The sequence below is a fragment of the Lithobates pipiens genome, unplaced genomic scaffold (genome assembly GCF_037356315.1).
Source record: "Lithobates pipiens isolate NorthernLeopardFrog02 unplaced genomic scaffold, aLitPip1_a1.2 Scaffold_8, whole genome shotgun sequence".
Classification (NCBI taxonomy): Eukaryota; Metazoa; Chordata; class Amphibia; order Anura; family Ranidae; genus Lithobates; species Lithobates pipiens.
This window is the reverse complement of record NW_027507903.1, coordinates 599090281-599111944: the sequence shown is the minus strand read 5'-3', so window position 1 is coordinate 599111944 and position 21664 is coordinate 599090281. Positions and strand designations below refer to the sequence as shown.

Here is a 21664-nt window from a genome sequence, read left to right as displayed (position 1 = left end):
CCCCTTTTCCCCCCTGCATGCTCAGATAAGGGTTTGCACAGTAAAGAGACATTACCTCTAGTGAAGGGTGCCCCATCTCTGGTTGCTGTAGTGTTTGGTAAATCTCTTGCTTTTATTCAGCCCAGATTCCCCTGATGGTCCCAAACATCCGCTATTTAAACTTATGGTTCTGCCTGACCACTTTGTTGCTCTGCACCTCTTCTATATAGAATGCCAGGCATTCTGTGAATGGAAGAGGTGCTGAAAAATGTCCCAATATCCCCTCCAATCACAGAGTGCCTTGTACTCTGTGAAAAGAATGCAAGGCTTTTCCTGAAATGAGGAGATTCTGAGCAAATGACCCACTGTGATCAGTATTTTGCTGACAGAACTACAAGTCTCAGCGTTGGATATTCATGGTCAAGAGGGCTGAAAAAAGTGGTTTCACAAATGCAACAGCAGTCCGAGATGGGGCATACCTCACTAGAGCTAAATTATTTTTACAATGCCACATTTTGCGTTATGCTTATTTTGGCTACCATGCACCTTTTAACGTAAAAAAAAATAAAAAAATTTGCTGTCATTTTCACCTTCAGTCTGATGCTGTTCTTTACAGTACATCTTCTGTATCACTAGATGTCCTCAGTTTCCTAAGCAGAAGGCCAGTGTCATTCAACCTACTTTCTGTAAGCACAGGCTGTCATGGACACACCCCCTGGGGGGGGGGGGGCATTACACAGCCTTGGCTCACAGTATTCAATCTCCTAGTCGAGAAGATCAGACCACTGCCCAGGAAAAGGGAGAAGGATTCATATCATCACCAGCTTGGCCCGCAGATCACAAGGGAAAAAAAAGTTTTTTTAAAGAAGAAAAAATTTGAGGGGCCTTCAGGGTTGGGGGAATTAAGAGCCTGGGAGTAACCTAAAGCTTCATTTTTGCTTTAAATAGGGATTTTCCTTTGGTTAACCAAATCTCTGACAAGGAAGGAGAAATAACATTATTAAAATATTGTGGAAGCCTTTGCACATGAGAAAAAAAATCTAAATTAATTGCGCGTAGTTGATATTTTATTAAAAATGAGCAAACAATTGAAAATATTGAATTTGTTAAAAAAATAACATATCAATAAAAAGACATTTTTGTAAACATTAATAAATAGTTTTCATAAATTACAATAAGTTAAATAAAGTTATATAAATAATTACAAAAAAAGTAAATATATTTTCTCTGGCATCCAAAACCATACAGTTATAAATCTTCAACAAAATCTTTCTGAAATCATGTTTTATTAATCTTGTATATTATATATAATCATATTTGTCTGGTTATGACAGGTAACCAGCACATTATGATGTATTTTTTTGTAAAACTATCTACGCGTTTCATGGCATACAACAGCTTCTTCAGGACACAAAAAATGTCAACAGTCCTCACTGGTTAATGCACCAAACTTTATCAGACATGACAATTAATATCAAATAAAATACAAACTCAGTATTTTTGCCCTGAATATTAAGTTGTATAAACTACCTTAAATATATGTTTGCTTTACGCTAGTTAATTCATACCATGGCACTCCTATCATGCCAAAAGATGGACACAAGAATATGGCCACTAATGGTGTCTCCAGGCCCAAGGAATCCAGAGGACACTGGTTCATTCATACCGTGGTACTCCTATCATGCCAAAAGATGGACACAAGAATATGGCCACTAATGGTGTCTTCAGGCCCAAGGAGTCCAGAGGAAATTTAGCTGACTATGCAAATCCTGGCACTGTTCCTTCCTATTGGGCATGTAATGTGATGAATGGCTTCACTGACCAGTAGGGCGGTGTAAAAGGTGTGAGGGACAGGGCTGAAATTCAGTTTTACAGAAACAAACTTCAACTTCTTATATGTCCGGATCTAATGATTGTGTCACCAAGCTATTTCCGACAAAACCCCACTATAATCTTTGTGCATTTTCCATCGTATGTTTAGTATGTGTTGTCCAGGTTTGTTTCAGGTATTTTTTAAATGTCGTGCAGGTAACTAGATCCTCCTACTCTCAAGCTCACTTGTCTCCTCCTCCCATTCTCGTCTCCCGGATTTCTCCAGAGCTTCTCTCATCTGGAACTCTCTACCTCAACCTGTCCGTCTCTCTCCTACTCTTGACACCTTCAGGTGATCCCTGAAAGCTCATCTCTTCAGAAGAGACTATCACACCTCCAACTAATCTCTTACCATTTCCATCAGCTCATTCCCCACAGTTACAACCTTTTGTACTACCTGCCCCATCCTTTTAGATTGTAAGCTCTTCTGAGCTTAATCCTCTTGTATTGTATTGTATTGTATTGTAACTGTATTGTCTCCCTTTTATATTTTAAAGTGCTGTGTAATCTGCTGGCGCTATATAAATTCTGTATAATAATAATAATAATAATAATGTATAATAATGTATAAAACTATTTGTTATTGGTGGCAGTGACAATTGAAGATGTAACACTTGAGATTCGGAACGGTCGACCAGTCATGGAGTAACCATCTGCAAAAAGAAAATACACTCATTTAATAAAAATATGCTTAAGAAACATTATTACCAATATACTGTTTATCACATTTCTGTTATTTCCTTGATTTTTTTTGAAAAACAAAGAACGTGAACCTGGAGAAAAAAAATCTTAGTCCATGCTATTAATTAAAAAAGAAAGCTGCACTAGAAAACATGTAGTGCTAAATCACATCATTACCACCATAACACAATTCTTCCACCCTGTGTACAAATTATTGATATAAATACAAATAAATCAATAAAAAAAACGAAAATTATTAAAAACGTAAACAGTCCAAAAAAAGGGAAACTTTACATTGTGTGTATCTCACATTAAAATGGAAGTAAACCCTTCCAAACAACTTTGACCTACAGGTAAGCCTAGATTAAGGCTTACCTGTAGGTCCAAGTAATATCTCCTAAACCTATATGGTTTAGGAGATATTTGCCCGAAAATGGGCACCGCTGTCTACGGCGCATGCGCCGTAGACAGCGGCGCGCATGCGCACTAAATGCGGCAAGTCCAAGAATGGATTTGCCAAATTTGTCGACTCCCGTGCGCATGCGCGGGAGTGACGTCATCGCGGCCGCGCCGTATGACAGCGGCGGAGCTGCGAGGCGCGACTCCCGTGCGCATGCGCGGGAGTGACGTCATCGCGGCTTCGCCGCTGTCATTGGTCGGAGCTGCGAGACGCCACCAGCAAGATGGACGCGGCGGACTACAGGGATCAGCGGCGACTTCGCTGGCTCCTGTGTCAGGTAAGTGACACATAATGAGCTACTATGCGATGCATAGTAGTCCATTATGCTTTACCTTTGCAGGGAAAAAAAGAGGAAGTAAACCCATCAGGGTTTACTTCCTCTTTAAGTTGCAGCAAGAATCTATAATATAATTTTTTGTCTCACGGACATATAATTTGTAACGTCTTTTGGACAGCGCTGTTTTCCCAATTTTTTCACATGCTAAATATATATTTATAAAAAAGAGGAAAAAGCCGCGCTTATCAGATAGAAAAAACTAAGAAAAAGCAGCAACCCAAATGTTATACTACATTTGGCATGGAAAGAAGAAGGAGTGGGTTGCGCTAAGTAATAAATTTAACTAAATAACACAAATGCAGAAAAAACACCTATGTGAAAAAAACTCCAGTAGCTTTAACTTAGTAGTTTGTCAATCCTATGCGGAAAGATTTTCAGTGCAAGGAAATTCCAAATATATATCAATATTGTCAATCAAGATATCGAAGAATATATGTAATAAATTATCCTAATATAATATGATCATTCAAAAGAACAGCAAAATATGACAACCAATAACGAATTGCCTTAAAACATAAGTATAACCTCAATATATGTGAGAAAAAATTATAACATTGAATATTAAAGTGTTCATAAAGTCCATGAAAAATATTAATTTCCAAAGTATTCCACAGTGATATGGTGACAGCACAAATATCCAAAACGAACGTGAAAAAAAATTGAGAAAAATTTTAATCGAACGTAAGAGACAAATGCGCACTTACAGAAATAATGTTTAAAACGATCGTTTATGCAAATCCGAGCCGGCCGGTCTCAATTCGTGCCCAATACATCCGCAAACAAACAACGCGAGCTGGTGGCGTCAGGACGTTGCACCTCCTCCCTACGCGTTTCGTCACTATGGGACGTGGTCACGTAAAATTTTTTACTTGGGTTTTACACTATTGTGAGTCTTATTATCTTCTATGTAAAACGGTGAGAGGGAGTGTAATTGGAGGCGAACGGGTTCCAGAGTTTCCTTTGCATCCATTTGTGAAAACCCTGGACTGGGGGAATCAGTCATCCGCTCTGCATGGTTCTCTGTAATAAGGAACCATACACCTTTGGTAAGCGGCAGTAATATCTGTGGTGGAGGTTGTGCACGCTTCACGTTCGTTTTGGATATTTGTGCTGTCACCATATCACTGTGGAATACTTTGGAAATTAATATTTTTCATGGACTTTATGAACACTTTAATATTCAATGTTATAATTTTTTCTCACATATATTGAGGTTATACTTATGTTTTAAGGCAATTCGTTATTGGTTGTCATATTTTGCTGTTCTTTTGAATGATCATATTATATTAGGATAATTTATTACATATATTCTTCGATATCTTGATTGACAATATTGATATATATTTGGAATTTCCTTGCACTGAAAATCTTTCCGCATAGGATTGACAAACTACTAAGTTAAAGCTACTGGAGTTTTTTTCACATAGGTATTTTTTCTGCATTTGTGTTATTTAGTTAAATTTATTACTTAGCGCAACCCACTCCTTCTTCTTTAAATATATATTTATACTTTATATCTTATTAGGGATGTAGTCAGGCTAACTTAAAAAGCAACTATTGTATTTCTTTTTTATTTTTGTGCAAAGAGAAAAGTAGTGGGACTTTAAATAAGGCATGTCATTTAAACAGATAATGCATAAAATGTATATATAATAATTATATTTATTGGGTCAAATTGAACGTTCCATAATCTAAATACATAATATGTTCCAAAAGATGGCAAAAACAAATGCAAAAGAGCTGACATGTAGAAATACATATACATATGAATAACATAATGACTTCATATAATATTCATACAAAAAAATGCAAACACAGGCAGATACAGTGCCTTGCGAAAGTATTCGGCCCCCTTGAACTTTTCAACCTTTTGCCACATTTCAGGCTTCAAACACAAAGATATAAAATTAAAATTTTTTGTGAAGAATCACCAACAAGTGGGACACAATTGTGAAGTGGAACGAAATCTATTGGATTTTTGAAACTTTTTTAACTAATAAAAAAATGAAAAGTGGGGCGTGCAAAATTATTCGGCCCCCTTGCGTTAATACTTTGTAGAGCCACCTTTTGCTGCGATTACAAAGTCGCTTGGGGTATGTCTCTATCAGTTTTGCACATCGAGAGACTGAAATTCTTGCCCATTCTTCCTTGCAAAACAGCTCAAGCTCAGTGAGGTTGGATGGAGAGCGTTTGTGAACAGCAGTTTTCAGCTCTTTCCACAGATTCTCGATTGGATTCAGGTCTGGACTTTGACTTGGCCATTCTAACACCTGGATACGATTATTTGTGAACCATTCCTTTGTAGATTTTGTTGTATGTTTGGGATCATTGTCTTGTTGGAAGATAAATCTCCGTCCCAGTTTCAGGTCTTTTGCAGACTCCAACAGGTTTTCATCCAGAATGGTCCTGTATTTGGCTGCATCCATCTTCCCCTCAATTTTAACCATCTTCCCTGTCCCTGCTGAAGAAAAAAAGCAGACCCAAACCATGATGCTGCCACCACCATGTTTGACAGTGGGGATGGTGTGTTGAGGGTGATGAGCTGTGTTGCTTTTATGCCAAACATTGTTTTGCATTGTGGGCAAAAAGTTGGATTTTGGTTTCATCTGACCAGAGCACCTTCTTCCACATGTTTGGTGTGTCTCCCAGGTGACTTGTGGCAAACTTTAGACGAGACTTTTTATGGATATCTTTGAGAAATGGCTTTCTTCTTGCCACTCTTCCATAAAGGCCAGATTTGTGCAGTGTACGACTGATTGTTGTCCTATGGACAGACTCTCCCACCTCAGCTGTAGTTCTCTGCAATTCATCCAGAGTTATCATGGGCCTCTTGGCTGCATCTCTGATCAGTTTTCTCCTTGTCTGAGTTGAAAGTTTAGAGGGATGGCCATTTCAAAATGATCGCTTGCACAGTGCTCCTTGGGATGTTTAAAGCTTGGGAAATCTTTTTGTATCCAAATCCGGCTTTAAACTTCTCCACAACAGTATTACGGACCTGCCTGGTGTGTTCCTTGGTCTTCATGATGCTCTCTGCGCTTTCAACAGAACCCTGAGACTATCACAGAGCAGGTGCATTTATACAGAGACTTGATTACACACAGGTGGATTCTATTTATCACCATCAGTCATTTAGGACAACATTGGATCATTCAAAGATCCTCGCTGAACTTCTGGAGTGAGTTTGCTGCACTGAAAGTAAAGGGGCCGAATAATTTTGCACGCACCACTTTTCAGTTTTTTATTTGCTAAAAAAGTTTAAAATATCCAATAGATTTCATTCCACTTCACAATTGTGTCCCACTTGTTGCTGATTCTTCACAAAAAAATAAAATTTTATATCTTTATGTTTGAAGCCTGAAATGTGCCAAAAGGTTGAAAAGTTCAAGGTTTCCGAATACTTTCGCAAGGCACTGTACATTCTAAAGGTAAATAAAGAGCCAAACTTGTCTAAGCAAATACTCTACGTGTTTTGTGGCTCTCGACCACTTATCAGGAGTTTGATGTAAGGATAAGCTATTGATGCAAATAAATAGACAAAAGACACAGAGTATATTTACACTTTTAAACATTTTTGAAGATCAGCGTGGTTTAGAATTTAGACACATGCAATTCTTCTATTTAAATTTGTTTTTTTATGAATTTCAACAAATTCATTCATTTGGAAATATCCCATTTAACTCATTTTTCAAAATATTCATAAATTTGAAAATTTGAAAATTTGAAAATTTGAAAATTTGGAAATTCGAAATTCGAAAACCCGAAAATTTGAAATAATAACTAACTAATAATAACTTAACTATTACTAACTATTAAATTATAGGTATTGGAATTTCCTTTCAAATTTAGCTCTTATTGAACATAATGAATACAAATGTATCCAAAGTTATGAATTATCCAAAATAACAAATACCGCATCTAAACTAATGGAATGTAATGACTTAATAATAATAATAATAATAAATAGCAATAATAATAATAAAACTTTTTTATTATTATAGTTATTTATTATTAATTTGTTCCATTCTATTTGTTGTTGTTTTTACCAAAAATATGTAGAACATTACATATCAGCCTAAATTGAGAAAGAAAAAATTAGTATATATATATATATATATATATATATATATATATATATATATATATATATATATATATATATATATATATATTGGGAATATTTATTATAGCAAAAAGTAAAAAATATTGCTTTTTTTTCAAAATTGTCAGTCTTTTTATGTTTATAGCGCAAAAAATAAAAACCGCAGAGGTGATCAAATACCACCAAAAGAAAGCTCCATTTGTGGGTAAAAAAGGATGTTTGGGGATTTTGTTTGGGTGCAACATCGCACGACTGCACAATTGTCAGTTAAAGTGACGCAGTGCCATATCGCAAAAAGTGCTACCGGTCAGGAAGGGGGTCAATTCTTCTGGGGCTGAAGTGGTTAAAGTAGTTGTAAACCACAGAGATGAAATATGAACAAAGCATATCGTTCTTTAGTGTTTACTTTTCTCAATTAAGAACATTCAGAGGTTGATTTACTAAAACTGGAGAGTGCAAAATCCAGTGCAGCTTCTAACTTCAGCTTGTTCAATTACCTCCCTGGCAGTATGATTCTGTCAGGAATTTTATACCAAAAGCGGTACAATTCTTTTGCATGGAAATTTGGTGTTATGTATTATAGGCCTGCAATGCTTAGTAATTACTTACTAAAACCTGACCAAACAAGACTCTAGTAGACATCCCAGATGTGATAAAGTTTGAAGCACAAAATCATGAATTATAATTTGATAAATAATATAATTTTATTCAATAATGTAATGCGAAATAATGAAATTTGTCAAACAAAGAAAATTCAATAAACATCCTGAGTGTGATAGATTTTGAAACAAGGTACAGCACACAGTCCAACATCACAATCCGGACAATAGAACCGGCTTTCCTTTCTGACTTTTTTTCCACTGCTATCTCTCTTTGAGCAGCAAACCACACACATTCTGGTAGGTGCTGCCTTTTTTGCGGTTGGTGGTATATAGTCCACAAAGTGACGACCTGTTAGCCCTTGTACACACGGTCGGAGAATCCGTCGGAATGTGTCCTATCGGACCGTTTTGTCGGATAATCCGACTGTGTGTGGTATGCATCGGACTGTTTCCGTCGGAATATCTGTCGGACCAAATTTTCCAACTTGCTGGAAATATTTTCCGACAAACTGGTCCGATCGGACATACTCCGATCATGTGTAGAGAATTCCGATCGGACAAAGTGCCACGCATGCTCAGATCCAATTCCTACACCAAAGCTATTGGCTACTAGCCTGAACGTAGTCCCGTCGTAACGAAATAACGTCATCACGTTCTGAACGATTGGATTTTCTGACAACTTCGTCCGATTGTGTGTATGCAACACATTTGGACAAGATCCGTCGGACAAAATCCGACGGACAGAATCTGTCGGATTTGGTTGTTGGAATCTCCGACCGTGTGTACAAGGGCTTAGGCGTTCTGGGTTGACAACGTCAACAGCATGCCATCCAGGTCTGATCGCAGATCCTGATGGTGTCTTGTGTTTGATGAAAATCTGCTCAGCCACCTTCCAGGTAAAATCGGCATGAATCGGCTTGCGACTCTGTGCTCTGTATAGAACATATGCATTCCAAAGGCATTGTTCCAAAAGATGGCGGAAAATCTTTTTATAACATTTTTTTTGCTGTTTGCGCATAGCCGGATAAAATGTCATTGCCTGATTGGCTCTGTCGACACCTCCCATATTGCAATTATAGTCTATCACGACTTGCGGCTTCAGCACATCTTTCCCACGTTTGGTATGGACCATGGCAGTGGAGGTATTGTGCACCGTGCTCATGAGACACACGTCCTTCTTGTCTCGCCATCGCATTGCCATCATTTTACCCTTCTGCCAGGCAACCATTTCTCCGGGTTTTTAGCTTTTTCCTGGAGAACAGAGATGGCATGTCACGTCGATTAGGCCTAACAGTACCATACGCATCAGTCATGTTTTGTAGCAAAACCTCAAAAAGTTCCAGAGACGTATAGAAGTTGTCCATGGTCACACAATATCCCTGGTTCAGCAATGGCCCCAGCAGTGTGAGGACTGATGATGTGGCCATCCCATAGCCGCTGTACCTGGGGTTGAACTATGTGCCTTTACCGGTGTAAATGACTGAATTCCAGATGTACCTGGTGGATGACTCGCAGAGCATGTAGGATTTTATGCCAAATCTCGCTCTTTTCAATGCAATAAATTGTATCCAGTTCAGGCGTCCCTTGTAGGCCATCAAGCTTTCATCCACGCAGACGTCCCTTTCTGGCACGTAGGTCCGCTGGAAATCGGTCACGATAATTTGCCATACCTCCCAGATTTTTTTTTGTTTGGGCCTCATCAAACTCCTCATTGTTTGTGAAGTGGAAATACTTCATGACATCACGGCGCCAAAAAACGGAGTGGCCAGTAATTTATTGGTGGTCCAGTACCATTTCTGGAGCGGTTTACACACCACCCCCTGAAGAATAATGAGTCCCAGGAACTGCCAGATGTCCTCTTTGGTCACTTGTTCCCACTTTCTATTTCGGGAAAACCTGGCATGCAGCGTAGCGGATTGCTGTATTTGGTAGCGGTTTGTCTCTGTGACAATTTTTTCAATTACATCCTCAGTGAGGAATAATTGAGGGTATGCCAGAAGGTTGTCACGTTCAACATCTACCTTCATCCCAGGTGATCCAGTGAAGGAGAATCTTGGCGGCGCTACCTGGTCTGTATCGCAGTCGATAGGGCACCAATTGCGCACATCTCTGAGGTCAGGTGCAGGATCATCACCACTGTCACTTGTCAGATCCGTGTCAGTGTCAGACGACAAATCTCCCCACGACTTGCTATCGCTAATTTCTGCAAGCAACTTTGTGTCATTATCGCTGTCACTCAGCTGGTCCAATGGCGATTCTGTAGCGAAGTGGCGCTTACTTGATGCCATGTTAGATTTTATTTTATTGGAGGCAAGGGGCACTGTATAGTTATCAGTCAGATAGAGATGATACAGTGTAATCCTCTCAGATTACAGTGTATCGCCTCTATTTATGTGTTTGTGTTTCACTTTTTGAAATTCCCGCCCAGTTCCGCTCCCGTGCGCCGCTGCTGCTCGCAGGGAACAGAACCAGGAAGTCAGGATGCCGTGCTCTCGCCGGCGATTGCGTCGGCGATCACAGGGGAGGACAGCGGAGGACAGCGTAGAACATCGCTGGAGAGCCAGGAGAAGGTAAGATCTCCGCTGGCCGCTCTGCAATGTTACCCCGAGCGTGACTCGGGATTACTGATTGTACAAGAAAAAACCAAACCCGAGTCACGCTCGTGGATACCGCCAGGGAGGTTAAGCTTTGTCAAAAAATAAAATACAAATGGAAACGGAATGCTTTCTATGTAGAGCTGCACCAGATTTTGCTCTACAGTTTTAGTAAATCAATTCCTCTGCTATCAGCATGAATCACTTCTGACAAGTTTTCCTGACACCAAGGGGAGTGGCCGGAGTCAGGCATGTACCAGGAGGAAACGTGAGAGGGCGCTGAGAACCCATATAGATACAACATTTCTATTTTGCTTGTTTTTTATGCTGCAATGTAAGAGTCCACTTTTAGGCACTTAACAAATACACGTAAGCCTTTTTAAACATACTGCACCAGCGGGGGCTTATTTTCTCTCTTCCTTCCTTTTGTTTATGCTATGGCAATACCGGAGAGATCCAGGACACATATGTGAAGGAACTTGAAAAGGAGAGGCACCCTGGGCACTATCTGCAGTATATCTCTATCCAACAGGACCACCTCATAGAAGTATTGGGATAACATCTAGCGTTTGTTGATGTGAGACAATACATAGATATAAGGGGAGAGTTCTGAGAGACCGTAATTGAGGAAGAGCGTATATGGAATAATACCATCAATAATTCACAATTACAACATTCAGTGATATATCTGGAACATTGTTGATTTGGAGGATGCTATTATTTTTCATAGACTATTAAACCATCATATCTTCAATATATTATTTTTATTATTATTCAATATTTTAATTTTATTATTAATATTTTTATTTTTGGACTTTTTTAACACCTGACTTATATGTTTTCATTCTTCATGCATCTTGTTATCTGTTGTTATTGCGGACAATAGATTTTTATCATCAACTTTTCAGATACTTTATTGATTTATTTTGTTGACACACTTTAGATATATTTTTTGTTACTTTATGTTTGTGTCACTTTATGTATAGATTTTTGCACTGTGACACTTTGTTCACGCAACCAGGTGGATATTTTATTATCTATTTATTAAATAGTACTACACTATTATGTAGTCACATAGAGACATTTTCGTTTGTTTTAATCAGTTTTAGTGATTTTTATTGAGCAAAATCACTCCATATTTAATTTTATCATTCATTGTGTGTTAGGATTTTTTGATTTTGCAGCAATTCTTACATATCACGTCACAACATTTTGAGATAGATACTATTATTTATCACTCCTAGTAGCGCGAAGGACACATATATACATATATACAAAGAGAAAAAAAAGGTGATAGGGGAGGGACATCCAACAGATTGACAGACTCAGCTGTGTGCTGTGTGAAGGAAGGTGCATCCCTTCCTTCCAAATAGCAATCAGAGCTCCCCTCATTGAACTCTAAAAATGTAAGTTTAGTTCTCTGCCCTTTAGACAGATGCAGCCTACTTTTAATTGCAGGTGGCACTCAATCACAGCAGCATTGCAGTAGGAGAGAAAGCCAAGAAGAGCATGATTTCTTGAGTCACGGGGAAGATATAAAAGTGGATGCTGCCAACCCATGTTACTCTGGCAGCCATCTTTGGTCATTTAGAATCTATTTAAGACCCTGGCTCTCAGGCTTGGTGAACATTTCAGGTGTGGGTAGTTTAGGGACAGGTCACCCGCCTGTGAGAGACAGTATTAGCAATATGAAGATATTCCAGATGAATAGGGAAAGAGCAGGGACATGCCATCTTTCCTAGAAGCCTCCCTGTTTGGTCATGGACCAGCCAAGGCCACAGTCTATTCCTCGAAACAGATGCTTTCGAGTAGGGATGAGCTGAACACCCCAGCCCCCCCACCTCTGATTTGGTTCGCACCAGGACATACCGAACAGGCAAAAAATTTGGCAGAACATACGAACACCGTTAAAGTCTATGGGAGATGAACATGAATAAAAAAAAAAAAAGTGTTTTGGAACCTGGGTCCTGCCCCAGGAGACATGTATCAATGCAAATTTTTTTTTAAATCTGCCTTTTTTTGGGGAGCAGTGATTTTATTAATGCTTAAAGTGAAACAATAAAAATTAAATTGTCCTTTAAATATTGTGCTTGGGGGTATCTATAGTATGCCTGTAAACTGGCACATTTTTCCTGTGTTTAGAACAGTACCACAGCAAAATGACATTTCTAAAGGAAAAATTGTCATTTAAAATGTGCCTGTAATGAATTGTTGGGTCTCGGGAGTATAGATACAGTGGTGTGAAAAAGTGTTTGCCCCCTTCCTCATTTCCTGTTCCTTTGCATGTTTGTCACACTTAAGTGTTTCGGAACATCAAACCAATTTGACAATAGACAAGGACAACACAAGTAACCACAAAATGCAATTTGTAAATGAAGGTGTTTATTATTAAAGGTGAAAAAAAATCCAAACCATCATGGCCCTGTGTGAAAAAGTGATTGCCCCCTAAACCTAATAACTGGTATGGCCACCCTTAGCAGCAACAACTGCAACCAAGCGTTTGCGATAACGTGCAATGAGGCTTTTACAGCGTCCTGGAGGAATTTTGGCCCACTCATCTTTGCAGAATTGTCCTAATTCAGTTACATTAGAGGGTTTTCGAGCATGAACGGCCTTTTTAAGGTCATACCACAACATATCAATAGGATTCAGGTCAGGACTTTGGCTAGGCCACTCCAAAGTCTTCATTTTGTTTTTCTTCAGCCATTCGGTGGTGGACTTGCTGGTGTGTTTAGGATCATTGTCCTGCTGCAGAACCCAAGTTTGTTTCAGCATGAGTACACGAACAGATGGTCGGACATTCTCCTTCAGGATCTCTTGGTAGACAGCAGAATTCATAGTTCCTTTTATCACGGCAAGTCTTCCAGGTCCTGAAGCAGCAAAACAGCCCCAGACCATCACACTACCACCACCATATTTTACTGTTGGTATAATGTTCTTTTTATGAAATACAGTGTTCCTTCTACGCCAGATATACTTGGACACACACCTTCCAAAGAGTTCCACTTTTGTCTCATCGGTCCACAGAATGTTGTCCCAAAAGTCTTGGGGATCATCAAGATGTGTTGTGGAGAAATTAAGATGAGCTTTGATGTTCTTTTTGCTCAGCAGTGGTTTTCTCCTTGGAACTCTGCCATGCAGGCCATTTTTGCCCAGTCTTTTCCTGATGGTGGAGGCATGAACGCTGACCTTAACTTTAAGCTTTAAGCTTTGGAAATGGCTTTATAACCCTTTCCTGACTGATAGATCTCAATTACTTTCTTTCTCAATTGTTCCTGAATTTCTTTGGGTCTCGGCATGATGTGTAGCTTTTAAGGATCTTCTGGTGGACCTTACTGTGTCAAGCAGCTCCTATTTAAGTGATGCCTTGATTGTGAACAGGTGTAGCAATAATCAGGCCTGGGTGTGGCTAGAGAAATTGAACTCAGGTGTGGACAACCACAGTTATAGTATGTTTTAACAAGGGGGCAATCACTTTTTCACACAGGGCCATGATGGTTTGGATTTTTTTTCACCTTTAATAATAAACACCTTCATTTACAAATTGCATTTTGTGTTTACTTGTGTTGTCCTTGACTATTGTTTAAATTGGTTTGATGTTCCGAAACACTTAAGTGTGACAAACATGCAAAGGAACAGGAAATGAGGAAGGGGGCAAACACTTTTTCACATCACTGTAAATCTCAAAAGAGCATCCCCCCCCCCCCGTCCATTACCAGGCCCTTTTGGTCTGGTATGAATATTAAGGAGAACCTCGAACTAAAATGTAAAAAAATATTACGTGCGGGTCCCCCTAAAATCCATACCAGGCCCTTATCCGAGCATGCAACCTGGCAAGCCACAGGAAAAGAGGGGGGAACGAGAGAGCGCCCCCCCCGAACCATACCAGACCACATGCCCTCAACATGGGGAGTATGCTTTGGGGTAGCCCCTCAAAGCACTTGTCCCCATGTTGATGGGCCTCATTCCCACAACCCTTGCCCGGTGGTTGTGAGGGTCTGCGGGCGGGGGCTTATCGGAATCTGGAACCCCCCTTTAACAAGGGGACCCCCAGATCCAGCCTCGGCTCCTGTGTGAAATGGTAATGGGGTACAAATGTACCCCTACCATTTCACCAAAAAGTGTCGAAATGTTTAAAATGACAAGACACAGCTTGGGGACAAGTCCTTTATTAAAAAATTAAAATGTCTCACAATGTCCATTCATCTTCTTCACACCGTGATAGATCAAAAAAGGAAGAAAAAAAAATCCTCCGCCATGTGAGGCTTCTTCGCTCCGCTGCAGCAGAGCGGTGTGAAGCCATGCGGGGGAGGCTGCTGGTAACACCCCGATCTTAAGCTGTCCCTCGGAGATCTCCAATATCTCCGGAGGCAGCCGGAGACTCCTTCACTCTGGCCTATGACACCCCAACCTGCCCTATGCCACTCCAGACTGCCCCTCACCACCCAACCTACCCATGCCACTCCAGCCTGCCCTATACTACCCCAACTTGCCCTATACCATCTTAACCTGCCCTATACCACCCTATACTATTACTAACAGGGGCTGTTTGGGGGTGTGCACTGTGACCATGCACTGCCTGCAGGGAGCTGGGCAGGCAGGCTGCCCCAAGGGGACACCAACACTAGTGACGCCACTGAGCTACACTACCTTCAGCTACACAAATTTTCTGATGAGAACATGACCCCTCATGTCCTCTCCTTCATTGAGAAAAGTTCTTTCACTGGATATACTGCCTATAACATAATCTGTGGTGGAGCGTCTCATCAGTCACAGATATCTCTCCTCCATTCATAGATTGTATTACAAGCAATGCAATCAGTGAAAAAAAAATTCAATGGAGGGGAAGGTTCGAAGGGGGGGGGGGGGGTTGGATCACTTTTAGTGCAGCTGAGCCCAAAGACCCAAAGCTATTAACCTCCCACGATGCCATACTTTCAGCAGCAGCAGAAAGACAGGGCAACTCTGCAATAAACATCTCTTTGGTATCCAGCAGCCTGCACGTTGTATGACATACTTCATTACATGTAAGTAATTGCCATGAAGCTGTAAAGAAAAAATATTTTCTTAAAGAGGGATTCCGCCAAAAAAAAAATATTAAAAGCCAGCAGCTATAAATACTACAGCTGCTGACTTTTAATAAATGGACACTCACCTGTCCCGGGTTCCAGCGATGCCGGCAGCCGAGGCCGATCGACCGCTCGGGCCTCGGCAGCTGCCGCCGCCATTCGAGGTGAGGGAATCAGGAAGTAAAGCGAATCGGCTTCACTTCCCGGTTCCCTACTGCGCATGTGCGAGCTGCGCCGCGCAATAGGAAATCTCCGCGCTGTCACTGGGACCCGTGTGTGTCCCAGCAGACAGCGCGGCAGGGCAGGAAATGGCATAGACTCCCGTGGGAGTCTATGCCCGGAAGTGGGTGAAAATACCTGTCTTTGACAGGTATCTCCACCCCCCTCCCCCCTGAAAGGTGTCAATTGTGACACCGGAGGGGGGGGGGGGTTCCGATCAGCGGAGGTTCCACTTTAGGGTGGAATCCCGCTTTAACTAAGCTTGAGCTTTAATATGTAAAAGATTGTTAATGCTATCATTCTAACTGAAAATTTATGAGCTTGGCAAATTTAACATATAGTGACAGAATAGACTTCACATTGTTTAGCACTGTTGCCTTGCAGCTTTGGGTCCTGTGCACAAGCTATATGGATTTTGTATGGTGTTGAGTGTGAATTACTGCAGCTGCCTCATTTCACTCAAAAATCCAAAAACAGGAAACTGAAAGATTTAACTAGGTTATGCACTAACCAGCCCTAATTTTGACTATTGAATAACAACATGAGCTTATGGTAGCATGTGAGCCATTGTGGGGCAGGGTTATCATGAATTTGCAATGGTAGCTGTATGGTGCCATGTAAAATGTTTCAATCTTAAAATGATGGATTGAGTGCTTGACCGGCAGCCAGAACGATGGCCCCAGATTGAAATATCATCAGCCCTGAGCCTTTTACCAGAGGCATGGGGAAGGGGACATTGCCAATCACAGTGTGGGGCAACAATGGCAACAAGTGGAAATGGATATTGGCAAGAGAACGGTGCAGGAAGGTCCCCACAAGCTTACACTTTTACATTTCCACTGGAGCTCCTTCAATGCGGATGGGAGGAATCACCTGCATCCTCATACAGAGGCTCACCAAGCAGAGCTTAGAGCAGTGTCTCTTCTAAGGGATGCAGTCTGCACCGGATTAGTCTCTCTTTCTAAAGGCCCACAATAGCTGTCTGAGATAGGAGATAACAGCAATGATCACAGTCCATGGGATGATAACAGAGAACTTATCAATAGGTATGAGCATGATCGGGTGTTCATCTGTTCGCCAAACAGCAAACATTATGCATTGTTCCCGTAAAATTCGAAGATTTATGGGACGCTAACATGTAAAAGCCAAAAGTGATAATTTACAGGCTAATATACAAGTTATTAGCAAAAAAGTGTTTGGGGACCTGGGTCCTGCCCCATGGGACATTTATCAATGCAAAAAAAGTTTTTAAAATGGCTGTTTTTTTCAGGAGCAGTGATTTTAATAAAGCTGATGATCTGGTATGAATATATCAGGAACCCGGCATCAAAAAAAAAAAAAAAAATGCACTGGTTCCCCAAGTTGGGACAGATCCTTTATTTAAAAAGAAAAAACTGTCCCGCAATGTCCAATCATCTTTGATCACAGCGTCCGATGAAATTAGAAAATAAATGCAACAATTCCGCCTCCATGGGAGGCTCCCACTGACTGAATCCTCTTTGCGATGACAGCTGTTATATAGCTGAGGGCAGGGCCACCTGGTGATGTAAACGGATCACCCAACCCCCTCCTGACATCATGTGATGTCATGTGATGTCAGAAGGGGTGGAGTCAACCATTTACATCACCGAGTGGCCCGCCTTCAACTATATAACAGCTGTCATCATGAAGAGGATTCAGTCAGCGTGAGCCTCCCATGGAGGCGGAGTTTTTGCAGGTTTTTTTCGGTCCGTCGAACACTGTGAACGAAGATTAATGGACATCACAGGACAGTTTTTTTTTTTTTAAATAAAGGACTTGTCCCAAATTGTCTACTGTCATTTTTAACATTTTGACACTTTTTTTGGTGAATGAGTAGGGATACAATGTACCTGATATCCATTCACATGGTGGGGGGCTGGGATCTGGGGGTCCCCTTGTCAAAGGGGCTTCCAGATTCCAATAAAGTGCCCACCCACAGACCCCCACAACCACCTGGCAAGGGTTGTAGGGATGAGGCCCTTGTCCCCATCAACATGGGGACAAGGTGTTTTGGGGGGGCCCCAAAGCATCCTCCCCATGTTGAGGGCATGTGGCCTGGAACAGTCCAGAAGGAGGGCTGCTCTCTAATCCCCCCTTTTCCTGTGGTCTTCCAGGTTGCGTGCTCGGATAAGGGTCTGGAATGGATTTTGGGGGGACCCTTAAGTCTTTTTTTTTTAATTATGGCACAGGGTTCCCCTTAAAATCCATACCACACCTGAAGGACCTGGTATGGATTTTAGGGGGATCCTATGCCATTTAAAAAAAAAAATTGGCGCAGGGTTCCCCTTAATATCCATACCAGACCTGAAGGGCCTGGTATGGATTTTGGGGGGCCCCACACATTTTTTTTTAAATTTAGGTACAAGGTTTCCTTTAATATTAATACCAGACCCAAAAGCCGTGAGCTTTTTTTCTTTATAAATGTCATTTTGCTGTGGTAAACATGGGAACAGAGCGCTACTTTACAGGCATACTAAGGACACCCCCCAGGCACGATATTTAAAGGAATATTTAATTTCTATTGTTTCACTTTAGGCATTATTAAAATCACTGCTCCTGAAAAAACTGCAGTTTTTAAAACTTTTTTTGCATTGATACATGTCCCCTGGGGCAGGACTCGGGTCCTCAAACACTTTTCATGGCAATAACTTACATAGAAGCCTTTAAAATTAGCACTTTTGGTTTTCGCTTTTGGTTTTGGTTCGCTTGTTTGTACTAATTTTTTGCCCGTTCGCATGTTCTGGTGTGAACCGAACTGGGGGTGGGGGTGGGGGGGTTGTTCAGCTCACCCCTACTTATCAAGAAGAACTTATCAATCCCATAGAGAATGATCCAACTACCGGGTGGCCTATAGTGGATACTATTCTGAAGGACATACTAATATCCCTGCAGGGCATTTTGCACAGGGATATGCTCTCTTTCATCATGAACGTTAAATCTGAAGTCTTAGGCCGCGTACACACGGGCGGATTGTCTGTCCAACTTAGTCCGCTGAACCGTGTTTCAGCGGACAATCCGCTCGTGTGTGGGCTTCAGCTGACTTTTTCAGCAGACTGTCTGACGAACAAAGTCTTACGGAATTTCCGTAATTTTGTCCGTTCAAACTTGGTTTTGTCCGTCCAAACTTGGTTTCAGCGGACAGTCCGCTCGTGTGTAGGCAAGTTGGACGGACTAAGTATGGCGCATGCTCAGAAAGGATTTACACGGCCGAAGGTTGCATTGCAGTGTATAGGACGTCGTTTTTCTAGTCCCGTCGTACGTGCTGTACACGTCATCACGCACGCTTTCAGCTGACTGTCTGCTCATCGTGTGTGGTCAAGTCCGTTCATTCAAATTTTGAGCGGACTGTCTGTCAGATTGTCTGACGAACTTAGTTGGGCAGACAATCCGCCTGTGTGTACGCGGCCTAAGAAATGGGCGATAGAGTCAATCATATGGAAACTAAAATGGGTGAGTTTGTTGCTGTCCATAACAAACTTGTAGATGCAAACAATGGTACAGAGGAGGAGGAAACATGAGCGTAAAATATCTGACTTAGAGGGAGGAAAATTATTGATCAACTTACCTTTGTGTGTGTTTACACTCTCCAGTGATGGGTAAAATGTTATACTGTTTGATTCAGAACATTGAGATACAGGCAGGGTGCAAGATGATGTAAGGACGGATGCAGTTTCAGTTTCAAAAGAGGTTTCTTCTACTGTGATACAGGAGGGAGCTGAATGGCTAAACTCTGTCTCATTCACATTCCAGTCTGGCTCTGTGTCATTCAACCTGAGACACACACAGATAAAATTTAAACTTGAATCCAGGCAGATATAACATTAACTGGCATAAATGAATGCAGCTATCAGTTCATTATTACAGCATTAACTGTTTAGAGCCCATTCACACAGGGGCAACTCCTGATCCGACTTCAGGTCACCCCTAGTCGCCTCAGGTCGCCTCAGGTCGGACAACATTTAAAAAGCAATGTAAGTGAATGAGAGCCGTCTTAATGCACACTACTGAAGTCGCTCCGACTTCAGAAAAGGTTCCTGTACTACTTCTATCTGACTTGTAGGCGACCGGTACCCATTGATTTCAATGGAGATCGCCTCCAAGTCGGATCTCCGTCTATACGGAGACGACTTTGACAGAATTATCAGCTCTCAAGAGGGAACTCCACGGCAAATTTCTGAAAAAAATTTGGCGTGGGTTCCCCCTCCGAGAGCATACCAGGCCCTTAGGTCTGGTATGGATTCCAAGGGGAACCCCCTACGCCGAAAAAACGGCGTGGGGGTCCCCCCCAGATCCACACCAGACCCTTATCCGAGCACGCTACCCGGCCGGCCAGGAAAGGGGGTGGGGACGAGCGGGCGCCCCCCCCCCCTCCACAACACAGGGAAAAAATATTTTATTGCACAGCTCCGGGGGTCTTCCGTCTTCGGGGGTCTTCTCGCCGGACTCCTCCGCTATCTTCTTGTAGCTCTTTTGCTAGCGGAGGAGTCCGGCTTTCTTCCTCCCCGCCGCCGGCCTCTTCTCCCGACTTCGGGGGTCTTGTCCCCCTCTTCGGTTCTTCTGCCGGGCCACCGCGCCTTCTTATAGCTCTTTTGCAGGCGGTGGCCCGGTCTTCTGTCGCTGCCGTCGCCGCCGCCGCCTTCCGTTCTTCTTCTTCTTCTTCTTCTTCTTCTCCAGGAGATGTTGACACGACGCTCTCTCCGGCCACAATGCCAGGGACGCGCTCCGCTGCCACTTATATAGGGACAATGGGGCGGTGTCACATGGGTTGATGTCACATGGGTTGGTCACATGGGTTGATGTCACATGGTGACCCCGCCCCCTTACCATGTGACATCAACCCATGTGACCAACCCATGTGACATCAACCCATGTGACACCGCCCCATTGTCCCTATATAAGTGGCTGGCAGCGGAGCGCGTCCCTGGCATTGTGGCCGGAGAGAGCGTCGTGTCAACATCTCCTGGAGAAGAAGAAGAAGAAGAAGAAGAACGGAAGGCGGCGGCGGCGGCGACAGAAGACCGGGCCACCGCCTGCAAAAGAGCTATAAGAAGGCGCGGTGGCCCGGCAGAAGAACCGAAGAGGGGGACAAGACCCCCGAAGTCGGGAGAAGAGGCCGGCGGCGGGGAGGAAGAAAGCCGGACTCCTCCGCTAGCAAAAGAGCTACCAGAAGATAGCGGAGGAGTCCGGCGAGAAGACCCCCGAAGACGGAAGACCCCCGGAGCTGTGCAATAAAATATTTTTTCCCTGTGTTGTGTTTTTTTTTTGTACTTTTTTTCCACAGGTGAATGGGTAGGGGTACATTGTACCCCATACTCATTCACATAGGGTGGGGGGCCGGTATCCGGGGCCCCCTTATTAAAGGGGGCTCCCGGATTCCGATAAGCCCCCCGCCCGCAGACCCCGACAACCAACGGCCAGGGTTGTCGGGAAGAGGCCCTTGTCCTCATCGACATGGGGACAAGGTGCTTTGGGGTGGGGGGGCCGCACGCCCCCCCTCCCCCAAGGCACCCCTCCATGTTGAGGGCACACGGCCTGGTACGGCTCAGGAGGGGGGGGGCCGCCCGCTCGTCCCCACCCCCTTTCCTGGCCGGCCGGGTAGCGTGCTCGGATAAGGGTCTGGTGTGGATCTGGGGGGGACCCCCACGCCGTTTTTTCGGCATAGGGGGTTCCCCTTGGAATCCATACCAGACCTAAGGGCCTGGTATGCTCTCGGAGGGGGAACCCACGCCAA

General features: G+C 42.5%; 1 protein-coding gene across 2 annotated transcripts in view; it reads right to left on the bottom strand.

The window, feature by feature from the left end:
* Positions 1-1210: 1210 nt before the first annotated feature.
* The window catches only part of LOC143961268 (uncharacterized), a 54117-nt gene continuing 33663 nt past the window's right edge, over positions 1211-21664 (bottom strand). For both annotated transcript variants that reach the window (XM_077470510.1, XM_077470511.1), the window contains 2 exons: positions 19499-19704; positions 1211-2504 (listed from right to left, as the gene is read on the bottom strand). In XM_077470510.1, the coding sequence (XP_077326636.1) occupies positions 2425-2504; positions 19499-19704 (286 nt within the window). In that variant the 3' untranslated portion in view covers positions 1211-2424. The remainder of the gene's footprint in view (positions 2505-19498; positions 19705-21664) is intronic.